The 25,660-nt window shown below is 44.9% G+C and overlaps 2 protein-coding genes across 3 annotated transcripts in view; both read left to right on the top strand.

Annotated features, from left to right (window-relative positions):
• Positions 1-249: 249 nt before the first annotated feature.
• Positions 250-17,713, top strand: LOC140373462 (heterogeneous nuclear ribonucleoprotein L-like). Of its 2 annotated transcripts, none has more exons than XM_072459966.1 (13): positions 250-361; positions 2,061-2,176; positions 2,262-2,499; positions 2,575-2,662; positions 3,484-3,578; positions 4,472-4,544; positions 14,714-14,785; positions 14,927-15,192; positions 15,399-15,520; positions 15,600-15,801; positions 15,868-15,925; positions 16,000-16,110; positions 17,122-17,713. In XM_072459966.1, exons 1-13 carry the CDS (start codon positions 284-286, stop codon positions 17,178-17,180), a joined length of 1,578 nt encoding a protein of 525 aa, XP_072316067.1. In that variant the 5' UTR covers positions 250-283; the 3' UTR covers positions 17,181-17,713. The 2 variants fall into 2 exon arrangements, with proteins under 2 accessions (XP_072316067.1, XP_072316057.1); XM_072459956.1 differs by having other exon boundaries at positions 14,909-15,192.
• An 888-nt stretch (positions 17,714-18,601) lies between these two features.
• Positions 18,602-25,660, top strand: part of rsf1a (remodeling and spacing factor 1a) — a 44,733-nt gene continuing 37,674 nt past the window's right edge. The window contains exons 1-3 of the mRNA XM_072459469.1: positions 18,602-18,805; positions 22,980-23,071; positions 23,157-23,249. Coding sequence (XP_072315570.1) covers positions 18,634-18,805; positions 22,980-23,071; positions 23,157-23,249 — 357 coding nt within the window. The 5' untranslated portion in view covers positions 18,602-18,633. The remainder of the gene's footprint in view (positions 18,806-22,979; positions 23,072-23,156; positions 23,250-25,660) is intronic.

The raw sequence follows: 25,660 nt of genomic DNA, 5'->3' as shown, positions 1-25,660 counted from the left end.
ATACATGCATTTAATAAAACGGGTAAATGTGATAAAGATTTTTATACAAGACCACATTAAAAAAAACATACATGACGTATCTCGGATATAAACCCTGCAGATACAGCAACATGGGTTCATAACCAGCACAGACAAAGGGAGATACGTGCTTCCGGTATGTAAAGACGGACTGGTCTAGGAGCCAATCAGAGCCCGTAGTATGAGCTTGTGGGCGGGCCTGGGGGGCTGTTCCGGTGTGCCCTCCCTCCGGACACCGCTTCAGCTCCTTCTGAACCGGGACATCATGGCTACTGCAGCAAGCCGTTACTACAGCGAAGACGGCAGGGCAACCAAGAGGCAGAAAACCGACGGAATGGCCACCGTGAGTTCCACCGCGGGCGGGAGCGCGCGACAAACACCGCACACCGTTCAAACGCACTCGTATCAACGTGAAATGCCATTTTGTCGCGCGCCGCCGGGCGATTTTCATTGCGCCATGTTCCCGAAAGAACGGTAGCAACATGTTAGCTTAACTTTTCTTTAATCACAGTAACTAGCAACATGAACAAATATACGCGCTTTTAAAAGTATTTTATTTCAACTAAAGAACCAAAGTGCTCGTGCAAAGGCTGGACAAACGAGGGACTGGGGCTGTAAGGCTCGCGGCTAGAACAAAGCCTATCACATTGCTAGCATTAGCAGTTAGCTAGCCATGAAGCTAACATTAGCCAAGTTACGCTCACGTTCCATGCTTTTTAATGCTTACTAAAATGCACGTATTTCATGAGGTACAAACTAGCTTTTATTGTCCCGCGGGTTGTGATACGTGCAATATTGAACTGTCCCGAGCCGTGTACTGGACACAAGCTTTTTATTCTGACCGCAGCTGACCAACCCCGAACTGTAACCCATGTCCTGCTCTTAATCATAACCGAACATGTTCCTAAACCTAACCGAGTTATGAACAAATCCATGGGGTTCAGAATGACTCCTGTCTGCGATTAACAATTTACAACAAAACTATATTTTCTGACTGAAACGTCCTCAAAATATTCAAGAAGGGAGTGTCTACAGAGCCGCGGCTCCTGAAACTGCTGGGCTATTTGACCGCGCCGGGTCAGGGTTAGGTTTAGCCATGACCATAGCCACGGCCATGAAGAAAGCTAAGACCCGCAGATTAAAAGTTATATTCGAACAAGGGGGAGGAGATTAGCAAGAATAAAGTCTGAAGTATAGGCGGTCGAAATGAAGAAAAAAGTCTGGCGGTAATGTAACACTTGGGTACCAACCGCCATTAAACGACAACAAACGCCAAAGAACAACTACTACAGAAGAAGAATAAAGTCTAAGACGTAGAACTATAGTGGGTGGCGGTAAATGCACTTTTACAATAGACTGTCAACTGCCATTAAAAGCAATACAACAACAACACGTGACTGCAGGCGGCTGTGGCTTGGAGCACGGCTGCTGTCCGGCCCAAATAACAAGCTTTATGACTAAAACCGTTTCACAATAAACCATGGCAGTGGCGTTAACCTTTTTTTTTTGCTGTTTCAAAGCACAACAGAGGAGAGAGCTGCATATTTTAAACTTACGAGTGTGACTGGGAACCTGAGTTATGTTGTGTGAAAGCTCGGAGGACCACGAGTATGAAACAAGTCCGCTATGACGGGGCGAAGACACGGAGGCTGAAGTGAATAGCACACGGAGCTAATGCTCCAAAAATATTTCAGGGTTACAGCTCAAAACACAGAGCTGTTTCACACAAAATTCCTGTTGTGCTTTAGTTGCTGCGGAACAAGCTCCACGTGAAACGAAAGTACCACAAGTCGTTCCGTGAACTCCGGGCGCCACAGATTCACATGTTTTTAATTGGATATGTAAATTAAACTAATCGAGGCAATAAATTGATAAAGCTTTTTTTGTACTCGAATGACACTATTTACTCGATTAATCGTTGCATCCCTGGCCACAGACTTTTCAAGGATATCTGGAATTGCGCACATACATAAATACAGCTGGTTCTGCAAAAAGTTGTCTTAACCTCATTTGAAAGCCCTTCTAAAATGTGTGTCTTCCAGGGGTACGAGGATCCACACAAACCTCTCCCTTCTCTGGTGGTGCATGTACGAGGCCTGGTAGATGGTGTTACTGAAGCTGATTTGGTGGAGGCGCTGCAAGAATTTGGCACCATAAGGTCATTTAATTATTAAGTCACATAATACATTGGTGGACTATTTTAAGAGTAGTTTTTGCCTAACTCTTCATTTTTCTGATTACAGTTATGTTGTTGTGATGCCTAAGAAGCGCCAAGCTCTGGTGGAATATGAGGACATGAACGGAGCCTCCACAGCTGTTACATATGCTGCTGACAACCAGGTTTACATTGCAGGGCATCCAGCTTTCATTAACTATTCCACCAGCCAGAAGATCTCCAGGCCCGGGGACTCTGACGACTCTCGAAGTGTCAACAATGTTCTCCTTTTTACCATCATGAACCCCATTTACCCCATCACTACAGTAAAGTCCTTTACTTCTCCATAGTACCCTCACTGCTCGCTGTGCTCTAATCCACCTTTATATTTGTATTGACAGGATGTTCTCTATACGATCTGCAACAACTGTGGCCCGGTTCAGAGAATTGTCATATTTCGGAAGAATGGTGTCCAGGCCATGGTTGAATATCCTTTTCACTTTAAACTGTTTGAAAGCTGTTGACGTGTGCTGCTTCTTGTCCAGTGAATAGGGAAGTTATTGAACCCTCAGATTAAGGAGGGGTCTGAAATGTTCATTGTAGGTGCATTTCCACTGTGAGAGACTGAATCTGAAAAGAATCTGAAAATAACATTATTTGTATGTTATCGCTTCAATGAAGTACTTGAATGTGAGAAAAGTCAGAATATTTGGTACTGAAGCCTTTGTTTACAAATGCAGGTCAAACGTTTCCTTTAGTTCTTGACCAGGTTTGCACACACTGTAGCAGAGATTTTTTTTTTCTAAATCTGTCAGGTTTCAGGGCTGTTGCTAAGCAACAGAGTTTCAGCTCCCTCCAAAAATGTTCTATTGGATTTAGGTCTGAGACTGGCTGGGCCTCTCCAGAACCTTGATATGCTTCTCACCGAGCCACGCCATGGTTCTCCTGGCCGTGTGCTTCAGGTCATTGTCATGTTAGAAGACCCAGCCACGCCCCATCTTCAATGCTCTGACTGAGGGAAGGAGGTTGTTTCCCAAAATCTTGCAATACATGGAATACAGTCACTCTCCTTAATACAGAGCAGTCGTCCTGTCCCCTGAGCAGAAAAGACCCCCAAAGCATGATGGTTCAAATACCTCCTCTCCCCACTGTACCTGCTGCGTGGAGAAGGACACGGCGTTGTTAGTTTGAAGCTCTCGATAATTTGCTGCATGTCATTCCCATTTCTCACTACATTGTACTGCTGAATAAAGCAAACGGGCCAAAAAAGAAGAAAGTTGACAAAGTGCTTCCTTAACCAGGCATTACATTTGACTCTGTGCAAAATGCCCAACGTGCCAAGGCATCTCTCAACGGAGCAGACATCTACTCAGGCTGCTGCACTCTCAAGATCGAGTACGCCAAGGTAGGGTTTTATTTTCAGCTCCAGTCATTACGCAACATAAGCCTAGAGGCAATGGCTTCAAATCATCCCTACACACTACTGAGACCAGGCTTTTAGCTAGAGGGCCGTCTTCCCGTCTTTAGGACGGGATGTCTCGACATGTGGACGGACATTTTCGAGGGCAAGGACAGTGTAATTTTTATTAATACATTTTAGAAAAGGGAATATTATCATTAAATCGGGCCAGGAAGCGTTTGGCAATAGTCCGCCACATTCCGCGCCATGACAGTTTACTGTTTACAAGTGAAAATTTGCATGCTGCGCACTGATTGGTTGACAAAGTTTGTGTGCTTGGCTCTGATTGGCTGCTGAGCCGTGGTCTGGAAAATGGCGAACCTCCGCAGCCAAATACCATGTCAAATACGGCGGAGTGTGATCCGCACGACCGAGAGGCGCAGGCGGCGCCAGAGTATGGAAAGTCTATCATACGAGAGGCGTCGCTCTAAATCGCTGTGTAGTCGCCTCCGCGTTAAAAGCGCCGCTTCATTTTGTAAAAGCGTCGAAAAAAGGTTGTGATACACATATTGGCTTTCCATAGGCGTGAGCAAATTTTTTTAAGCCTCCGGTTGGACGGGGTGTTTTCAAATCTTAGCTAAAAGCCTGACTGAGACAAGATCACCAACATGGAGCGTGTGAACGTTCACTACCAAATGTGGGGCTTCACTGTATCTAATTCAAACGGTTTAAACATTTAGATCCTTCTAGTTGCCCTTCTGAGTTGCTCATATCTTGTAGAGAAATACATTTGGCATCAGAAGCATGCTCTTTTCCCCATCAAAGAAATCCATTGATGCCTTTTTTGAAGATGCTTGCCCAGTTTGTGCTTTTAATGCTCTCTACTTTTCTTTTCTCAGCCCACTCGCCTGAATGTGTTTAAGAATGATCAGGACACTTGGGACTACACTAACCCTAATTTGGGAGGACCAGGTAACCCTCAAACAAACCTTTACATTTACCAATACTTCAGTGCATGCTTCACTATGGCTGTAGAACACTCAAAACAACCAAGACTGAACCCACTGCTGACCTGTCCATTCACTGTCCATTATTCCCTCGACACAGGTTTACACGTGTGCCACAACACCTGCTAACGGGCCTACTCCACTTTACACAACATTCAAATGCGTGCTCCCGGAGGGCACTTTTAAAACGGGGGTGTTATTAGAATCTTTCAGTTTATCATTATGTTCAGACCCACTGAACACGCTGAAATAACTTCTCTACGTTTGCCAAAAGTGTGCTTATATTATGTACCATGGCAGTTAGTGGTGCACAGATGGGGACATTTCAGGCCGATACTGATGTCATGGGGAACGCTTGGGACGATAACCGATATCAACCAGATATTTCCAATTCATTACTTATTTAGACTCTTAGGTGCTATTTTTTTATCCAAGAAATATAGATATAAACAAATTCATATTTATACCAAAATAAGGAGCAAATCTATTCTAAGATGTATTCACCTTATTCCAGAAGCCCGTCTGTGCGCCGCCATACGACTCAATCCTCCTGATTGTATTGGTGAACACAGGGCTGTGTTCTAAAGCCACTTTCTCTACGTTCCAGCATATTTCAGCCACAAGACTTTTCCCTCCATTTAAACCAACAGAGCTGGACTCAAAGTGATGAGCTCAATAGAACTAGCTGGAGCACATAATACCTTATGTTAAAGGTTTGATTGGGCTATAATTTATTTAGCTCTACGTTTAGATATAGGCAGGCTATATTATGGCTGTTAAGAGTAAAATTACCCCTCACATTTTTCCCTTCTGTGAATTTCCAGTTTTATTAGGCCTGAGCGCCACAAGCTGGCGAGAGGCCTATTAATCTCGTAAGGCCGTGCAAAGCACGGCTGCGAAAGTGCGCACGTAGTGCGCACGAAATCGAGCACGAAGCGCTCGCCCACTTCCAAACACTCACTAACGCACTCCTTCACTCATGCACGCCCCGTGCATACTAATTAGTAGTAGGAAAATGGAACATTACCGTTGTAAACGGGCAAAGCCCGTGCAAAAGTGCGCACTAAACGAGCACTTTACATTGAGATGACGACCGCGAAGAGGTCGTCATCCCAATCGCCCCTGGCAAGTACAGTGAACTAGCCCATGCCGAAGGCATGGATCATGCATACTTACTCCTGCTATGACAGAAATAGACAACTGACAACAGCAGCGCGAAGCGCTGCATTCCTCCAAAAACCCTCCTGGCACCGTCCTGAACGCGAGAGTCCATGCCGCAGGCATGGGCCATGCTTGTATCTGCTCAAATCAATGGAAGTCTATGGGGAGTGGGCGGGGCACCCCGACGGGAAAGGGAGTGACGAGCGCGTAAGCGCTCGTAATGATGATTCCTCCCCATGGCGGCATCGGGAAGGCTTAGAGCTTTCAAACGATGTATAATTTGTTGTTATAGTGGAAACGGCTATATTGTTTTTGCTAAAAATATTATTATTTTTATTTTTCTTCTTCTTCAGCGCTTTGAACTCTAATTTGACCCCCTGAACATGCTCAAAAACTCACCAAACTTTGCCCAAAATTCAGAATCGGCGAAAAATTTAGTTTTTTCTGGGCCATTTTTTTTTTTTTTTCGTTAAAAAATGGCGCGACAGCGGCACCAACAAAAGTCAAAATACATTGCGCCTATGGGAGACGCCCCGAGGTCAACTTTGTCGTAGAGCTACCAAATTCGGGACACGCATTCCTCTTGTGGACAAAAAAAAAATATTACTGTGGCCACGCCCCCAGATTACCCTATGCCCGCCATCTTCCTTTGAAAATGAAAACACGCTGTGTTAGCCATTTTGTTCACGTCAAACTTTGACGAACTCCTAGGGCGTTTTGCCCACCGACTTCAAAATCGGCCTACGTCCTCTGGACAAGTGGGGCATCTAAAGTTATCCAATTTTTTGAGATACCTTTTACGGTCTGTGTGCGGCGCAGCCGCAAAATTGGACAACTTATTTTGGAATATTGCAGATCTAGAAATTGCTCCCATTTGATCAAAACCAGTCCGATTAGGACCAAATTTGAATCAGTTGTTCAACTTTCTAGTTTGGACCAGTTTAGGCTGACAAAATTGAAATGGCCGCGATAGCGCCCCCTACAGAGTGACCTTTAAATTAACATTGAAGGTCAAAAATTAGTTTTACCAAAATTGTCTAAACTTTACCCAAAATTCTATTTTGCCGTCCCGATCACAAAAGCCAATCACAAAAATGCCTAAATTTTTAAGGCGTAGTCGTAGCGATGACAGAAACCTCCCATGTTATCCCTATGGGAAAACCACAAAATCTCTCAAATTACCACATTTTTATGTTTCACACTTTAACGAACTCCTCCTAGGGCGATTGGCCGATCAAACTCATATTTTGGGAAAATCATCTACACAAACGGGGCATCAAAAGTTATCCATATTTTGATTTTAAGTGGTACTGTCTCTGTGCCGTGGAGCTGCAAATATACTGTCACAAATGGGAAAAACGCCAAATCCTTGAAATGTTCACATTTACGCTTCACACTTTAACAAACTCCTCCGTGGGCAATAGCTCGATCAAGCTTAACTTTTGGGAATATCATCTACACAAGCGCGGCATCAAAAGTTATCCATATTTTTATTCCAAGTGCTACGGTCTCTGTGCGGCGGCGCAGCAAATTTGACTGACACTTGTGTTGATTTGCACTGGATTGGCCATGTCCAATGTGTCGCCGTCTGTCAAGTTCTTTTTTAATTCAACACACAATAAGGGCGCCATCTTTATCAAGTCGAAAGCGCAGAGTCGGAAGACCGGCGGCCCGCGAGGGCCGTTGGATGCCGCTTGCGGGTTTAATTCTTTCTTTCTTTCTTCTCGGGACCAACCCCCCTATTTTTCACCCAGTGAACATTGACAAAGTCACAAAAAATTGCACACCTCTAAAAATCGTGCCTCTCTACATTCTGGCTATTTCCCTTTTCTAAAATAAAAAAAAAATGGCGCGTCGCGCCCCCAAATGTACCAAAAATGCATTGAGAGATAGGAAATGACCCAAAAAAAATCTGATCGTAGAATCGTGAAATTTGGTGCAGAGGTAGATGGTGACAAGAGAAGTAAAAAATATTACCACGGCAACATCGTCCACCCAACCAAATGTCGGCCATATTGGTTCAAAAATGGCTAAGCATGACTCGGGAGTTTTTCCAAACGTCGTACTTTTACGAACTCCTCCCAGGGCGTTGGACCTAAAAAGCTGAAATTTGGTGAAAATGCTACTGAGGAGTGGGACATCAAAAGTTATTCAAATTACATTGATACTTGTCACGGTCTCTGTGCGGCGAAGCCGCAAACTTTAGCTAGAATTTCAGAAATGTCCCAAATTTAACATTTCTTCCGTTTGCGCAGATAAAGTCCGAATTGCGTCAAATTAGAATCATTTGTTAAACTCTTTGCCCTAAACCTACTTGAAGTGAAATAGATTAATTTGGCGCCACAGCGCCCCCTACAGATTTTATATGGAGGTTAAATGTTTAGTTTTGCGAAATTATCAGAAATTTGACACACAACTCAATTTTGGCATCCCCATCAAAAAAGTCAATGAGACCCATGTCATAATTGTTATGGCGTTGCCGTAACAATGACTAAAACCTCCCATGTTATTCCAATGGGGAAATCATCAGAACATGTTTACACTTTAGACTTTCACAAACTCCTCTTAGGGCGTTAGCCCTATCAACGTTAAATTTGGTGAGACTCATCTTCAGGACCATCAAAAGTTATCCACATTTTTATTCAAAGAGTCACGGTGTCTGTGCGGCAAAGCTGCACATTTTGCCAAGAATTTAAAATAAAATTGCTTTTTGATGGTAAAACAAAGGGGAGAAGATGTGACAGCGTCACAGATTCAGCAGTAGGCGTAATAAAAGGACAATTGGGGCGTGTTGGCGCCCCCTCTTTCGGCGGTGTGGCGGCGGCGTGGCGAGGGCCGATCATTGCCGCTTGCGGCTAGATTTTAGATTATTTCTCTGACTAAAGCGTGTGTCTCTCTGTACCTGTCCAGCCTGTGTAACACTACTAAATATGTCTAAACTTATCATTTAGGGGGGAAAAAAAAAATATATATATATATATATATATATATATTTTTTTTTTTTTTTTTTTTTTTTTTCTGATACTGATTTTACTCTATGATGTGAATATCGGCCGGTACAGATACTGGGCCGATATATTGGAGCACCACTAAAAGCAGTTTTATTAGCAATTATAGATACAAAGTTGTATGTAAATGTAGTGAATTTAAGCCACTAGGGAAGGCTTCACTGAGGTGACCACTAACCTAGCTTCATGCCTCCCCCATGTGTGCCTACTATGTCGTAAATACTAAGCTGGGTCATGTAATCGATCACAAAAAATGTACTCCATACGCTTAAAGGAATTATGGAGGATTTTTTGGTGCCAAATCTGAACACTGCTGATGAACACCTGAACACTGCTGATGAACACCTGAACACTGCTGATGAACACCAGAACACTGCTGATGAACACCTGAACACTGCTGATGAACACCAGAACACTGCTGAGGAACACCAGAACACTGCTGATGAACACCAGAACACTGCTGATGAACACCTGAACACTGCTGAGGAACACCTGAACACTGCTGATGAACACCAGAACACTGCTGATGAACACCAGAACACTGCTGATGAACACCTGAACACTGCTGAGGAACACCAGAACACTGCTGATGAACACCAGAACACTGCTGATGAACACCTGAACACTGCTGAGGAACACCTGAACACTGCTGATGAACACCAGAACACTGCTGATGAACACCTGAACACTGCTGAGGAACACCAGAACACTGCTGATGAACACCAGAACACTGCTGATGAACACCTGAACAATGCTGAGGAACACCAGAACACTGCTGATGAACACCAGAACACTGCTGATGAACACCTGAACACTGCTGATGAACACCTGAACACTGCTGATGAACACCTGAACACTGCTGATGAACACCTGAACACTGCTGAGGAACACCAGAACACTGCTGATGAACACCAGAACACTGCTGATGAACACCAGAACACTGCTGATGAACACCTGAACACTGCTGAGGAACACCTGAACACTGCTGATGAACACCAGAACACTGCTGATGAACACCAGAACACTGCTGATGAACACCAGAACACTGCTGATGAACACCTGAACACTGCTGATGAACACCTGAACACTGCTGAGGAACACCTGAACACTGCTGAGGAACACCTGAACACTGCTGAGGAACACCAGAACACTGCTGATGAACACCAGAACACTGCTGATGAACACCTGAACACTGCTGATGAACACCAGAACACTGCTGATGAACACCAGAACACTGCTGATGAACACCAGAACACTGCTGATGAACACCTGAACACTGCTGATGAACACCTGAACACTGCTGAGGAACACCTGAACACTGCTGATGAACACCTGAACACTGCTGATGAACACCTGAACACTGCTGATGAACACCTGAACACTGCTGATGAACACCTGAACACTGCTGATGAACACCTGAACACTGCTGAGGAACACCTGAACACTGCTGATGAACACCAGAACACTGCTGATGAACACCAGAACACTGCTGATGAACACCTGAACACTGCTGATGAACACCAGAACACTGCTGAAGAACACCTGAACACTGCTGAGGAACACCAGAACACTGCTGATGAACACCTGAACACTGCTGAGGAACACCTGAACACTGCTGAGGAACACCTGAACACTGCTGATGAACACCTGAACACTGCTGAAGAACACCTGAACACTGCTGAGGAACACCAGAACACTGCTGATGAACACCTGAACACTGCTGAGGAACACCAGAACACTGCTGAGGAACACCAGAACACTGCTGATGAACACCTGAACACTGCTGATGAACACCTGAACACTGCTGATGAACACCTGAACACTGCTGATGAACACCAGAACACTGCTGAGGAACACCTGAACACTGCTGAGGAACACCAGAACACTGCTGATGAACACCAGAACACTGCTGAGGAACACCAGAACACTGCTGAGGAACACCTGAACACTGCTGATGAACACCAGAACACTGCTGAGGAACACCAGAACACTGCTGAGGAACACCTGAACACTGCTGATGAACACCAGAACACTGCTGAGGAACACCAGAACACTGCTGAGGAACACCAGAACACTGCTGAGGAACACCAGAACACTGCTGAGGAACACCATAACACTGCTGAGGAACACCTGAACACTGCTGATGAACACCAGAACACTGCTGAGGAACACCTGAACACTGCTGATGAACACCTGAACACTGCTGATGAACACCATAACACTGCTGAGGAACACCAGAACACTGCTGAGGAACACCTGAACACTGCTGATGAACACCAGAACACTGCTGAGGAACACCAGAACACTGCTGATGAACACCAGAACACTGCTGATGAACACCATAACACTGCTGATGAACACCAGAACACTGCTGATGAACACCTGAACACTGCTGATGAACACCAGAACACTGCTGAGGAACACCAGAACACTGCTGAGGAACACCTGAACACTGCTGATGAACACCAGAACACTGCTGAGGAACACCAGAACACTGCTGAGGAACACCAGAACACTGCTGAGGAACACCTGAACACTGCTGAGGAACACCAGAACACTGCTGAGGAACACCAGAACACTGCTGAGGAACACCAGAACACTGCTGATGAACACCAGAACACTGCTGATGAACACCTGAACACTGCTGAGGAACACCAGGAGTCTCAGTATTAAACCTTTTCATGCAAAAAAATTAAGTAAGGCCTGAATCAATGGTGGTATTTATTTAAACAAACTGCCGTAAACCATTGAGCGCCCCACGTGAAGGCTACACCTGGTGAACACAGTACGTACAGTTCAGAGATGACGCTCAGCGGTCATGAGAGCATTGAGCATGTAGAGTTGAGGTTGTGATGTTTAATGGACCGTTGAAAAGGCCAAGAATGCAATGACACTGCCCGTGTTTATTCACAAGTGTGTGAAAAACATTGCTGATGAACACCGAGACATTGCTGATGAACACTGCTGAACACCAAGACATTGCTGATGAACACTGCTGAACACCGAGACATTGCTGATGAACACTGCTGATGAACACAGAGACATTGCTGATGAACACTGCTGATGAACACCCGAGACACTGATGATGAACACCTGTACGCTGATGAACACTGCAGATGAACACTCAGACGCTGCTGTTCAGACCTGTATAACACCTTCATGTGATGCAGGTTTGACATTTTGAAGCCAGAGGATCCAACTTGTCAACTGAAATGTGCTGCTCTACAGCTCTACAGGCCTACTACTGCTAAAGGGCGTGTCTCACTTGAAACACCCGCTGGAGCCAGTCGACTCGGTAACGGCTGAAGAAAAGGAGGAAAAGACCTAAATAAGTGCAAGTGATGAAAGTGCAGTGTTTGTAGCTTCAGTAAGTAACCTGAGCCTCCAGAGAACACTGCACACTGCACACACGCCTCAGGGGCTAGGACACTTCTGAGGACACTTCTGAGGACACTTCTAAGGCCGCACTAGTCCTTCTCCCAGATTACCACGTCTACAAGGGGAAGTCTACAACTTGGCACGCACTAGGTGTTCGTTGTCAGCCCGTCTTTAATGTCTTTATTAGGGCTGGTATCATGGCAAATTTCCTAAATCGATTCTATTTCGATTCATAACGTCCTGAATCGATTAATCACGATTCGATTAAATCTGCTCTTAAATAATGAAAATGGCTCAATTGTGTTACAAAATACAAATGTACTTTTTTTTCTTTTCACCATAAACAGGTTTGGACAGTTTAAACTTCAGCTGTAACAAAACTGTCTCGAGTCTCAAAAGTGCAATTTTGAAATATAAAGTAGTTTTTAGATCTGTTTGTGAGGCTCAGTTCAACTGATGCTCGTCCAACACTGACTATCCACTGCACTGACCTAGTGTCCGTCACCACTGCTGGGTCTTTGCTGGTCCCCACTCCTGTGTGGCCCCCCCACTCCTGTGTGGCCCCCCCACTCCTGTGTGGCCCCCCCACTCCTGTGTGGCCCCCATCAACATGTTAGCTATATTATTAGCGGTGTGGCTGGTCTGAAACTGGTCACTGTCAGGTACGACTGCTTTGACCGTGATGTCCAGGTGTCACATGTTCTGCTGACTCTGCAGATACTGCATTGTCGTTAGGATGGCGTCTTTCACACACGGGAGAACTTTGTCAGATGTTTACGTTGCATAACGTAGTGTGGATCTAGCGCATGAACACGCCGCTTGAAGCGTTTGTTTTGCACGACCGTAAATCTTTGCAGACAAAGGTTGCGATGGCCTCTTATCTTTATGACCAGAGGAGAATCGGCTGGTCATGTTAGTGATTCCCTCACTTTCATTTGTTTTGCCCCGGGCGGCTTGTTGTCGGAAGCTAACGTTAGCATAGTGTGATACCTGGTCAAGTGGTTTCTGATGTTTGTAGTATTTCTACAATAACTGACAAACCACTTTGGTTTTATCCGGCTCTTTGTTTTAAATCTGAAATGGTTCCAGACGTCAGACTTGAGTTGGGACGGCTGCTGAGCCCAGTTTGACCTGCGTCTTGCAGCTTGACAGGCGGACGTAAACGTGCCACTGCTGCACCTGCACAAGACGACTGGGGTTAACTTGATGGGGGGAAAATTGATCTCATGCCTTATGAATCGATATTGCAAAATTTTAATTACATCGATATTAAATCGATTTTTTTTTTTTTACCCAGCCCTTGTCTTTATGTACTTAAAGGTTGAATGGACGATTTTTTTGGCTCAAATCTGAGTCTTATTTCCTCGTGGCGTGGACTGTCCATTAGTTCTGCCACATGTCAATCATAAAACACACCTACTGCTCACCTGCAGCTGCGTGCGGCTCATCCCTACATTTTTTGCGTGTCTAAGCGCATGGATCTATAATAATATAGTTCCCTCAGTGTACGGGACAAAATGAAGACGGAGAAAGACAGTTCGAGCTCAGAAGAGACAGAAATCTACAGGAGACGAGAGATGTGATGTGATCCGTCGCGCTAATAAACAAACACACGTGTGTGTTGTATCAGTCCACACGGGAGTGGCACGTGCACGGGGTCTGTATGTGTGTCTGTGTCTCTGTCTCTGTGTGTGTCTGTGTCTCTCTGTCTCTGTGTGTGTCTGTGTCTCTGTCTCTGTCTGTGTCTCTCTGTCTCTGTGTGTGTCTGTGTCTCTCTGTCTCTGTATGTGTCTCTCTGTCTCTGTATGTGTCTCTCTGTCTCTGTATGTGTCTCTCTGTCTCTGTGTGTGTCTCTCTCTGTGTCTGTCTGTATGTGTCTCTCTGTCTCTGTATGTGTCTCTCTGTCTGTATGTGTCTCTCTGTCTCTGTATGTGTCTCTCTGTCTCTGTGTGTGTCTCTCTGTCTGTATGTGTCTCTCTGTCTCTGTATGTGTCTCTCTGTCTGTATGTGTCTCTCTGTCTCTGTGTGTGTCTCTCTCTGTGTCTGTCTGTATGTGTCTCTCTGTCTCTGTATGTGTCTCTCTGTCTGTATGTGTCTCTCTGTCTCTGTGTGTGTCTCTCTCTGTGTCTGTCTGTATGTGTCTCTCTGTCTCTGTATGTGTCTCTCTGTCTGTATGTGTCTCTCTGTCTCTGTGTGTGTCTCTCTCTGTGTCTGTCTCTGTATGTGTCTCTCTGTCTCTGTATGTGTCTCTCTGTCTCTGTGTGTGTCTCTCTGTCTCTGTATGTGTCTCTCTGTGTGTGTCTGTGTCTCTCTGTCTCTGTCTGTGTCTCTCTGTCTCTGTATGTGTCTCTCTGTCTCTGTGTGTGTCTGTGTCTCTCTGTCTCTGTGTGTGTCTGTGTCTCTCTGTATGTGTCTGTCTCTGTGTCTGTCTCTGTGTATAAACATATGTCTCATGACTGAGCAGACTCCCTGTAGACTGGCAGCTGTATGTTGGAGCTAAATAAACATATAATTCACTTCTTTATAATAACATTGCTGTCGAGCAGAAATAGATTGGTTTTAATTGTCTCGTGTCTTGTTTTGTCAGATGATTCAAATGCAAACCCAAACAAGCGCCAGAGGCAGCCGGCCCTTCTGGGGGACCACCCTCCAGAGTACGGTGAGCGAGCGTCTTATTACAGCTCTAGAGTCTGCAGCGAGTCACACCAGGAACTAGAAGTCTTTTTACAAACCTCTTTAAATGTCCTGTCCACATGTTGAGACGTGTCGTCCTGTGTTAAAGTGCCGTGTCCCTCTGCAGCAGGAGGATATCATGGTTATGAGGAGGGTTATGGATCACAGGCTTATGAGGGCCGGCGCATGGGGCCCCCCATGAGAGGACGAGGAGGAGGCGGAGGAGGAGGAGGAAGAGCATACGGTCCCAGCTATGGCCCCCCACCCCCTCCCCCTGGAGAGTACGGGGCCCACGCTGACTCTCCTGTGGTCATCGTCTACGGGCTGGAGCCAACCAAAATAAACACTGACCGACTCTTCAACATTTTCTGCCTTTATGGCAATATTGAGCGGGTGAGTGTGCCACATGTGCAGTATGTGTCATTTATACTCTATTCCATCTTTTTAACCAAATAAAGTATTTTAGAGCCACTATTAAGCTTCAGAGAATTCTTTCCAAGTTCTGTTCTAATGTTTCTTTCATTGTTTCGGTTGTGAACAGATGTATTTCCTGCACAGACTCGTGTGGGTCAGTCTCACTGCTGCTCTTGTTTCCTCAGGTGAAGTTCATGAAGAGTAAACCTGGTGCAGCGATGGTGGAGATGGGCGACTGCTTTGCCGTGGACCGCGCCTTAAGTCATCTCAACAACACCTTCCTGTTTGGACAGAAGTTAAACGTGTGGTCAGTAGTAGAAACAGTGACTTTCCTCCATCACATGTTTAGGCCTGCTCCTCGTTGACCTGTTCATTCTGCTGTGCAGCGTGTCTAAGCAGCAGGCCATCGTGCCCGGGCAGTGCTACGATCTGGAGGATGGAACCAGCAGTTACAAGGATTTCCACGGCACCAGAAATAACCGCTTCACGTCTCCGGAACAGGCTGCGAAAAACCGCATCCAGCATCCCACCAACGTCCTGCACTTCTTCAACGCGCCACCAGATGTCACTGTGGAGGTGTTCACGCAGGTTTGTGAGGGCTGTAGTTCTGAACACTGGTGAGGCTCAGAGGTTTGACCCTGAAGTGTGTTATAGATGTGTGAGGACGCCGGCGTGAAGAACCCTGCAGACGTTAAAATGTTCACTGGTAAAAGTAAGTGCTTAATGTCTCCACCTGCTCTCATGTCTCTCCCACACACGTCTGACATGATGTCGTTCCCTTTTGAGGTGGTGCTGCCCCCAGTGACCGCAGTGCGTCCGGCCTGCTGGAGTGGGAGTCCATTAACGACGCCATGGAAGCGTTAGCCATGTTGAACCACTTCCAGATGAAGAATTCAGGTACATTATGGGTTCAGTACATTTTTTTCATAAAATCTTCACGAGAACAATATAAAATGGGTAAGTTGCACTCCAGAGGTGATGCCACGAGATGGTCGTTTATCTGGCCAGACCGTTCATGGCACCAGAAGTTTAGTGCTGAAGGGCTGTCTGCAGCTCTGTGCGGCTGACCTTTACGTGTGCGGATGACCTTTATGTGTGCGGATGACCTTTACGTGTGCAGATGACCTTTACGTGTGCGGATGACCTTTACGTGTGCGGATGACCTTTACGTGTGCGGATGACCTTTACGTGTGCGGATGACCTTTACGTGTGCGGATGACCTTTACGTGTGCAGATGACCTTTACGTGTGTGTGTCTCTGTGCGTCTGACCTTTACGTGTGCGGATGACCTTTACGTGTGCGGATGACCTTTACGTGTGCAGATGACCTTTACGTGTGCGGATGACCTTTACGTGTGCGGATGACCTTTACGTGTGCGGATGACCTTTACGTGTGCGGATGACCTTTACGTGTGCGGATGACCTTTACGTGTGCGGATGACCTTTACGTGTGCGGATGACCTTTACGTGTGCGGATGACCTTTACGTGTGCGGATGACCTTTACGTGTGCAGATGACCTTTACGTGTGTGTGTCTCTGTGCGTCTGACCTTTACGTGTGCGGATGACCTTTACGTGTGCGGCTGACCTTTACGTGTGCGGATGACCTTTACGTGTGCAGATGACCTTTACGTGTGCGGATGACCTTTACGTGTGCGGATGACCTTTACGTGTGCGGATGACCTTTACGTGTGCGGATGACCTTTACGTGTGCGGATGACCTTTACGTGTGCGGATGACCTTTACGTGTGCGGATGACCTTTACGTGTGCGGATGACCTTCACGTGTGCGGATGACCTTCACGTGTGCAGATGACCTTTACGTGTGTGTGTCTCTGTGCGTCTGACCTTTACGTGTGCGGCTGACCTTTACGTGTGCGGCTGACCTTCACGTGTGTGTTTGTGTTGCAGCTGGGCCGTACCCCTACACCCTGAAGTTGTGTTTCTCCACGGTGCAGCACGCAAACTGAAGCGGCCTCACGTCTGAAGCGTCTCCCTCCGTCTGAGGAGTGTGTCACATGTTCAGTGTGTCACATGTTCAGTGTGTCACATGTTCAGTGTGTCACATGTTCAGTGTGTCACATGTTCAGTGTCTGTGTCCATGTTCACTCTGTTCAGTTTCATTATGAGGAGGATTCAGTGTTTTTTGATTTTAATGTTGTGATTGTTGCAGTGCCAATGCTGTTCTCCAAATTGTTTCTAAAAGTGTGAATTGATTAGCTACAGCTTTGTTTACTCAGTTCTACCGTCTTCTTGGGTAGATTTTATTGAATCAAAACTATTAAATATTAGCGGTTAAAATGACCATTTGGATGGTATTTTCTTTGACATTCCCTGAAATTAGACACTGTTCATGGTCAGTTCTACCACGATGTGAGAGTTTAGAAATGACCAACACATGTTTCCAATTTGTTCCTCTTTTGTAAGTTTTTAAAAAATATATATAATTTAAATTCTAACCAGGTGTACGATTTCTGAAATAAAGAACCATCAGACTCTGAAATGCCTGTGTGTGGTCACTGTGTGGTGGTCACTGTGTGGTCACTGTGTGTTCACTGTGTGTGTGGTCACTGTGGTGTCACTGTGTGTGGTCACTGTGTGGTGTCACTGTGTGGTCACTGTGTGTGGTCACTGTGGTGTCACTGTGGTGTGGTCACTGTGTGTGGTCACTGTGTGTGTGGTCACTGTGTGTGGTCACTGTGTGTGTGTGGTCACTGTGTGTGGTCACTGTGTGGTGTCACTGTGTGGTGTCACTGTGTGTGGTCACTGTGTGGTGTTACTGTGTGGTCACTGTGGTGTCACTGTGGTGTCACTGTGTGGTCACTGTGTGGTGTCACTGTGGTCACTGTGTGGTCACTGTGTGGTCACTGTGTGGTCACTGTGGTGTCACTGTGTGTGGTGTCACTGTGTGGTCACTGTGTGGTCACTGTGTGTGGTCACTGTGTGGTCACTGTGTGGTCACTGTGTGTGGTCACTGTGTGGTCACTGTGTGGTCACTGTGTGTGGTGTCACTGTGTGTGGTGTCACTGTGTGTGGTGTCACTGTGTGTGGGGTCACTGTGTGTGTGGTCACTGTGTGGTGTCACTGTGTGTGGTCACTGTGTGTGTGGTCACTGTGTGTGTGGTCACTGTGTGTGTGGTCACTGTGTGGTCACTGTGTGGTGTCACTGTGTGTGGTCACTGTGTGTGTGGTCACTGTGTGTGTGGTCACTGTGTGTGTGGTCACTGTGTGTGGTCACTGTGTGTGTGGTCACTGTGTGTGGTCACTGTGTGGTCACTGCGCGGTTCTGACGGTACAAGCGGAAGTGGCCGTGGCCTCGTGATGCTGCAGACTCTCCTCGGCTCGTGCCTGACTCCATTCATCTGATTGGTGCGCGCAGCCGCATCCAGGAGCGGGGCCCTCCTGTTCCGCTCCGGCTGGAACATGGCTGCTGAGGCGGTACCGGGCAGCTCCAGCTCCCGTGGCCGCTCCGGGCTCGCGCTCTGCCCGAGCTTCGCGGTCGTTTGCTCTTTCCTGGAGCGCTACGGACCCGCGCTGGACCTGCCTGACATGTCCTTCCCACAAATGGAGGCCTATTTGCGGGACACATCGACAGGTTAGCGCGCTGCGTGAGAGCTGTCAGGGCCGAGAGGCTGAGGAAACGCTGCGACACAAACCCCACAGGGGCCCCGGGCCCCATCGCATCTTCATCTCCATCATGTCTGATGTGATGGTGACGTGGGAGTGAATGTCCGAAATGTTATTAGTCCTGCGTTTGCCAAAGTGCTGCTCATGAGTGTCCAGGACGCTCATGTCCAGCTCTGAAAGCAGAGCAGAGGGGCCACATGCACTGACCAGGGGCCACAGGGGCCAGGGCTCCAGGGTCATTGATCTACATATGATAATTGCAGGTCTGTATCACTGATGTTCTTGAAGTTGTAGTGGTAGAAGTATTGTATATATTATATATATTATACAAAATCCACTTGAATGAGTTTGACACTTTCCATCGCTGATTTCTCATCATTCGTTGACTCAAAGTGGTGTTTTGGTTGATTGCTGCATGTGTGAGTTATTCTGTATTGTCCTGTGTGACTGAGGCTTGTAGAGTTCTCAAATGTCATGTTATTTTAAACATATTTGCAGATAGTTAATGCATTTAACATTCAAAACACTAAACGTGGCACGACACGAGAGATAACTACATAAAGATATCCAGTAAGAAACATGAAATCTAAACATCAAATGATGCCATGTCCTGTCCAACAAATGTGTCCCACTTTGTCCACAATCTTTCAAAAATGTCCCTCTTCTATTTGTAGAAGTTATTTTTCCCATGTTTCTAATGCGTCACTAATGTAATCCAGTCTGTGTCACCCTTTTTCATCTCATGGCCTTCTCCAGCAGCCAAACGGATGTTCCAAAGATATTTATTTATTGAGACCTATGTACATAGTTCTGAAATCAAGTGGGACAATAAGTCTGTAGAATAAACAGGACAGTTCCCAAACACATGGTCGTGGGCCTGCGTGACATGAGCCCTCACGTGCTGTTATGGACCTCATGGTACGTTTTACCTGCAGAATTCCCTCCAAACGTGAAAGTTTGTGCTTCTCCCTTGAGATATCCATACGCTTCCCCACTCTTCATCCATCAAAACATTTCTTTCTCTTTCTCATTTATTTTTAATATATATAATAGTAATAACCAGATTATAAATGCATTTATATATTATTCCCTTTGAAAGTTCTGATTTATAAGCCTTAATAAGAATTTCAGTCAGAAGGTTCTAATGGTCATTGCTTTGTTTCATTTCTTCTCTATAATATCTCCTTCTTTGTCAAACCTTCAACAGGCCAAAGCTTTTTGTTTCATCATCTCAGGTCTGCTGTTTGGAGCAAAACTTTGATCATAAGACGACCAGTTTAAGATTGTAACATCTGTGTTTAGTTTGTATGATCTGATCAGCTCCTTCCATGTTGTAAGAACAGATTTCACCCAGGGATTCTTCACTTCATCTGTCAGGCCTGAACCGGAACCCTCGACACTTCACTCAATATGTTTCCATTGCGCCTCATACCCCAGGTCACACCATAATAACGCTTTTATTTCAGCTGAAATAAAGTACATTTCATACAAGGAAAGCCCCAACCACCCTTTTCTTTTAATAGGTTTTTTTCTATATATATATATTTTTTACCTTGCTATACAAATCTAGAGGTTTCTTCTATCCATTTTCTTCCTCTTCTTCGGGGCCGGGTCGCGGGGGCAGCAGTCTGGGCTGCTGCTGGACATTTGGACAGTCTGGAATAGATCGAGCAGTCTGGGCAAAACATACATTTTAATAGTTAAAATCCTTTGACATGTTATAGTAGAGAACTACACCCAAATATGTTTGTGATTGTGTTTGCCATTTCAAAGGGTAAAGGGTCCTTCTTAAAGCCGAGGGCCCAAACATCATTTTTTGTGTAAATTCAGTTTGGACATGCATCACATTAGGTTCCACGTGCAGCTGGTCGCAGACTCTCTTTCCTGCATCTCCTCTCTCATCTCCATTCCACGCTCACCTGTCCTGTCCAACGACGCCTACGGGCCAAATCCTTAAAAAACACACTCAACACAAAAAAGGTGTGGGTTGGTTAAAAACAATAAACAATCTACGTAGAAAACTATTTCACGTTCCATCGCATCAATTGTAACACCATGAGTTGTTTTTGATCGTCTGATATTTTGGGGAAAGTGATCCAAGTGCAAAGTGAACAAGAAGGGGGACCAGGCACAGCCCTGCCTCACCCCTCTTTCCAAAGTCAGAGGGTTTGTTAAGTGACCGTTCATTTTGATTCTTGGTGTTTTGCTGAATATTTTTATTTGACATTTGCTCAGCACCTTAAATAAGGCCAGCTAACTTATTATCACAGCTTTGTTTGTTGTTTTGTTGTTATTTGGTTCATTATGTATAAAGATCTTACTTGTCTTGCATATGTCATTTGTTAATAAATCCTGTCTGATCATTGTGAATTAAACTTGGGAATATTCTTTTGGACATAATTGAAGTTTAAATATAGAATAGTCCACATTCAGAATTGAGACTGGTCTGTGTGAGGCACAGTCAAGTCCATCTTTCCCCTCTTGAGGCATTAAGGATATGATGGTGCCCAGTTAAAGGTCGATAAAAGCAGGAGTCAGTGTGTCTTTTAAAGCTTTTTAAAGTTACCATTCTTGAGGTAAACTCATCACTCCCTTAAGATTTATTGTTTTTTAGTGTTTTAATTGTTCTTTTCCTTGAATTGAACTGTTATTTCAGCACCAAATATTTTGATTTGCTCTTCAGTCATGACCGGTATATTGAGAAAAGGATTGTATTTTTCTTCTTTGTTTTCTGATATTTTGGTGAAAAGTTTTTTGTAGAAAGATTCAAACAATGATTGTATTTGGTCTTTTATGGCGAAAATTATATTATATATATATATATATATATATATATATACATATATTATCTGTCATCTTGTATTTTTAAACTCTCTCAGAGCCTGTTGCTCTCTGATTCACTTTGATTCCTAATATCTTCGTTTGGTGGAGAGCATTTTAAAAACGATTAATTATGAGGTCAGGTAATTCATTTCACCTTTTATCTTTTTCAATTCCTGGAGCATTTGAGGATCTTTGTTTAGCTTCCAGCAGCTTTATTTTGCTCTCTTAAGTATTTTTCTAATTGTTTTTATTTTCTGCGGTTGTTTCTTTTTGCCGACAGCAATGACGCTGCCCCTCAAAACTGCCTTAGCTGCACCCCAGAGAGTGGGTGGAGAAACTTCACCATTGTCTCAAAGCCACTTGACTTGACTTGGTTTAGTAGACGAGCTTTACATCTCCAAAGTGTGTTTTTACATCTCAGTTTCAGATCTACAGTGATGTGAATGTTCCAGTCCAGCTCCAGTCCATCCTCGTATAGATCTGATGTCTGCATGTTGGACGACACTAGGATTCATCTCTCCAGATACAGATTGACCCTGTATTGTATTAATTTGCTACATTAATCATTTATAGGTTTACCAGTATTTTGTGAGTTTGAAACATCTAATGTCGGCTGAATATGCACGTTCCAGTGTTCCCTCAGAGTGGTTTGCGATCTATAACTTCAGGATAAAACGTGAGTTTGCTTCCTGGTGGAGCAAATACATTCATCAAAGGAAACACACTTATCTCTGTGTTCAAAACTCTGTTCAAAAGCTCTGCTGTTCGAGATGAATATGGCCACGCCCTGCTTCTGTTTGCCTCTATATGAGGAATAGTAGTGTGTATTATAACAGCCTTTTGTCATTTAAATGGCTTTCTGTTAGGTATATAATAACTATTTTTTCTTTTCTTTTTTTTTCTTCTTTTCTTTTGGGCTCAATATGTCATTAACATATAACATTAAAGGATGCTTTTTGTAATTTTTTCAGATGCCATTGTATCAAATAATTATTCTTGCAAATATTGAACCGGTGGGACCCAATGGACCTGTTTCTATCACTGCTGAGCTGTTTTAGATCAATATTGTGGTCAATCTACATTTGTTATAGTTGAATATGAAGTACCTGAAAAAAGTATAACTCTCCCTTAAATGTGCTGTAAAAAACTCTGTATTAGATTACATGCGGCAATAAAGTAGGCTCAAGGTTAAAAGTGTGGTTAATTCTAATAAAGTGAAAGTTTACAATGTGGCTAAAGACAATTGTTGCTTTCTTGAGACATAAAATGTGCGTTATTGTCTTTTGTTAGTGTTTGTTTCTGACTCTTTTCTCTTCTAGTTCCCAGACCTCTGGTGGAGCTCCATGTGAAGCTGCTCAGGAAACTGGGAAAGATGGTGTCTGCTGACCGCTGGGAGAGGAATCTGGCCAAGGTGAGTGTCTTCTGGTCAACATCCTTACTGCTCAAAAAGAGACTCTGCACATGTCTGTCACCTCCTTGTGTTTGTGTGGCTGTAGTTCTGCCAGGATCTGAACAGCTCATGGGCCTGGGAGCTGGAGCAGAGAGGCTACCAGGAGATGACCCTGGAGTGCAAGTCAGGCATTCTCAAAGTATGTCCTCCAAATGCACAAAAACATACTCTGCATCACTGGTTCTTAACCTTTTTCACCTTTTTAACTATTGTTGACATTCGCAACCCCCCACATATAATGTAGGTTACCCCCAAAGGGATAAAGTAGACTCATGCCTAATGTTTGATTTTATTTTGAGGATATAGACTTAGATAAATGACCTAGACTTTGGTCAACAGATAATGATCTACTTTTACCACTGCATTTGAAGTGTATCAAACTTTGTTTAAGTCTGATGTATCAATTTGAAATGTCCGTGGGCTTTTTCCCAGTCTGCCTGGACTAAACTGAGACTAAACCAGGTCCAAACCAGGAGGCGCTGAGCACAGAATGTGCCACAGCCTGCGCAGCACAGCGCTGCTTCTAAACTCGACTTGTGATCCATAAACGAGGTCAGGCAGCAGCAGAGCCACGGGTGTGGCTCACACCCCCAGACTGCTGTGATGACCCGCATCAGTCCTGGTGCCCGGCCTCTGAACCCTCAGTGATGATGGTCACACAGCGAGAGAACCAAGCTGATAAGCAGCGATGTGAGCATCGACAGCGCCCCCTGGTGTGGACCTGGTTTGGACCTGGTTTAGTCTCAGTTTAGGAAAAAGCCCACGGACATATTGCTCCATCCCCCGAGTGAGTTTTACCACAGAATAGAATAAATATCGGAGTTCCCGGTCTCTTGGACGAGAGTCCAGATGAAACAACTGAACCTTTTTCTACTATTTTGGACTTTTTTGGACTATTTTTACAGATTTGGGTCCAGAAGTTGGCATCAGGAGCAATTGAAAGATAATTTTCCCATTTTATTGTTGGTGGCTTATGGTCTGAGATGGCAAATGATTTTGTATAATTTGAAGAGAAGTTTCTTTGGAGAAGAGATATTATCAAGTCTGATATTGTAGGTGGAGTTCTAAACTTGTGGCTCTGACGTTTATTTTCTCCATAACTGATGATTTGATTTGTAGGTATTTTTAAAAAACCGAATGCTCCTGATGCCAAACTCAATCAGTGTGAAAATGTTGTTAATATGTTGTTTTTAACAATATGTTTCATGTGGGGTATACTATATACTATATACTATATAGTATATAGTATATTTGTATTGCTTAAGAAGTCAGGGTGGTTCCAAAGTGGGTGAAGTTAGATGGGACAAGGCTGTCAGAGGCTGTGGTTATAGCATTAAAGCATTTGTGACGTTTTATTGATTTGGTGAGGAATGGGACGTCAGGTATATTTAGTTCTTTGCATAATGTTGTTCTATTTCTAGCCATATAATGTCAGATTGGGTGAGTCCCTCTTTAAATGTGCCATATTATTAGGCCAGAGCCCCAGCAGGGCGGAGGGCCTATTGCTCCCACAACGCTGCATGTTTGGTACCCCGTTGCCCCTGGCAAGTACAGTGAACTAGCCCATGCCGAAGGCATGGATCATGCATACTTACTCCTGCTATGACAGAAATAGTCAACAATGAGTGAATGGGCGTAGTCTATTCACTCATTGTTGACAACAGCAGCGCGAAGCGCTGCATTCCTCCAAAATCACTCCTGGCATCGTCCCGTACGCGAGAATCCATGCCGCAGGCATGGGCCATGCTTGTATCTGCTCAAATCAATGGAAGTCTATGGGGAGTGGGTGGGGCACCCCGACGGGAAAGGGAGTGACGAGCGCGTAAGCGCTCGTAATGATGATTCCACCCCATGGCGGCATGGGGAAGGCTTAGAGCTTTCAAACGATGTATAATTTGTTGTTATAGTGGAAACGGCTATATTGTTCTTGCTAAAAATATTATTGGGCCCGAGCGCCACAAGCTGGCGAGAGGCCTATTAGTCTCGTAAGGCCGTGCAAAGCACGGCTGCGAAAGTGCGCACGTAGTGCGCACGAAATCGAGCGCGAAGCGCTCGCCCACTTCCAAACACTCACTAACGCACTCCTCCACTCATGCACGCCCCGTGCATACTAATTAGTTGTAGGAAAATGGAACATTACCGTTGTAAACGGGCGAAGCCCGTGCAAAAGTGCGCACTAAACAAGCACTTTACATTAGGATGACGACAGCGAAGAGGTCGTCATCCCCATATAAAGCACTCATTTGCGCTAAGTAGCTCACGAATACGTTCCCCATCTCTTGCATGTTCCGTGCATATAGGCGTGTAATGCAAAAATTGAACATTATTACTGTATAGAGGGCCAAAAACACAAAGTGGGCGGAGCCCACTTAAAATTAACGAAAGTACCCGTCAGTGACCAGGTTCCCACACCATGAGGTAGGAAAGCGCGAGCGCTTTCCGAAAATGTATAGTTTATGATATTTGAAAAATGGGAAACATTGTTTTCACATCGGAATATTCTTCTTCTTCTTCTTCTTCTTCTTCTTCTTCTTCTTCTTCTTCTTCTTC

Source organism: Eucyclogobius newberryi, unplaced genomic scaffold (genome assembly GCF_026437365.1).
Source record: "Eucyclogobius newberryi isolate DKJ021-1_F unplaced genomic scaffold, fEucNew1.0.hap1 SCAF_10, whole genome shotgun sequence".
Classification (NCBI taxonomy): domain Eukaryota; kingdom Metazoa; phylum Chordata; class Actinopteri; order Gobiiformes; family Gobiidae; genus Eucyclogobius; species Eucyclogobius newberryi.
This window is presented reverse-complemented; position numbering and strand designations above follow the sequence as displayed.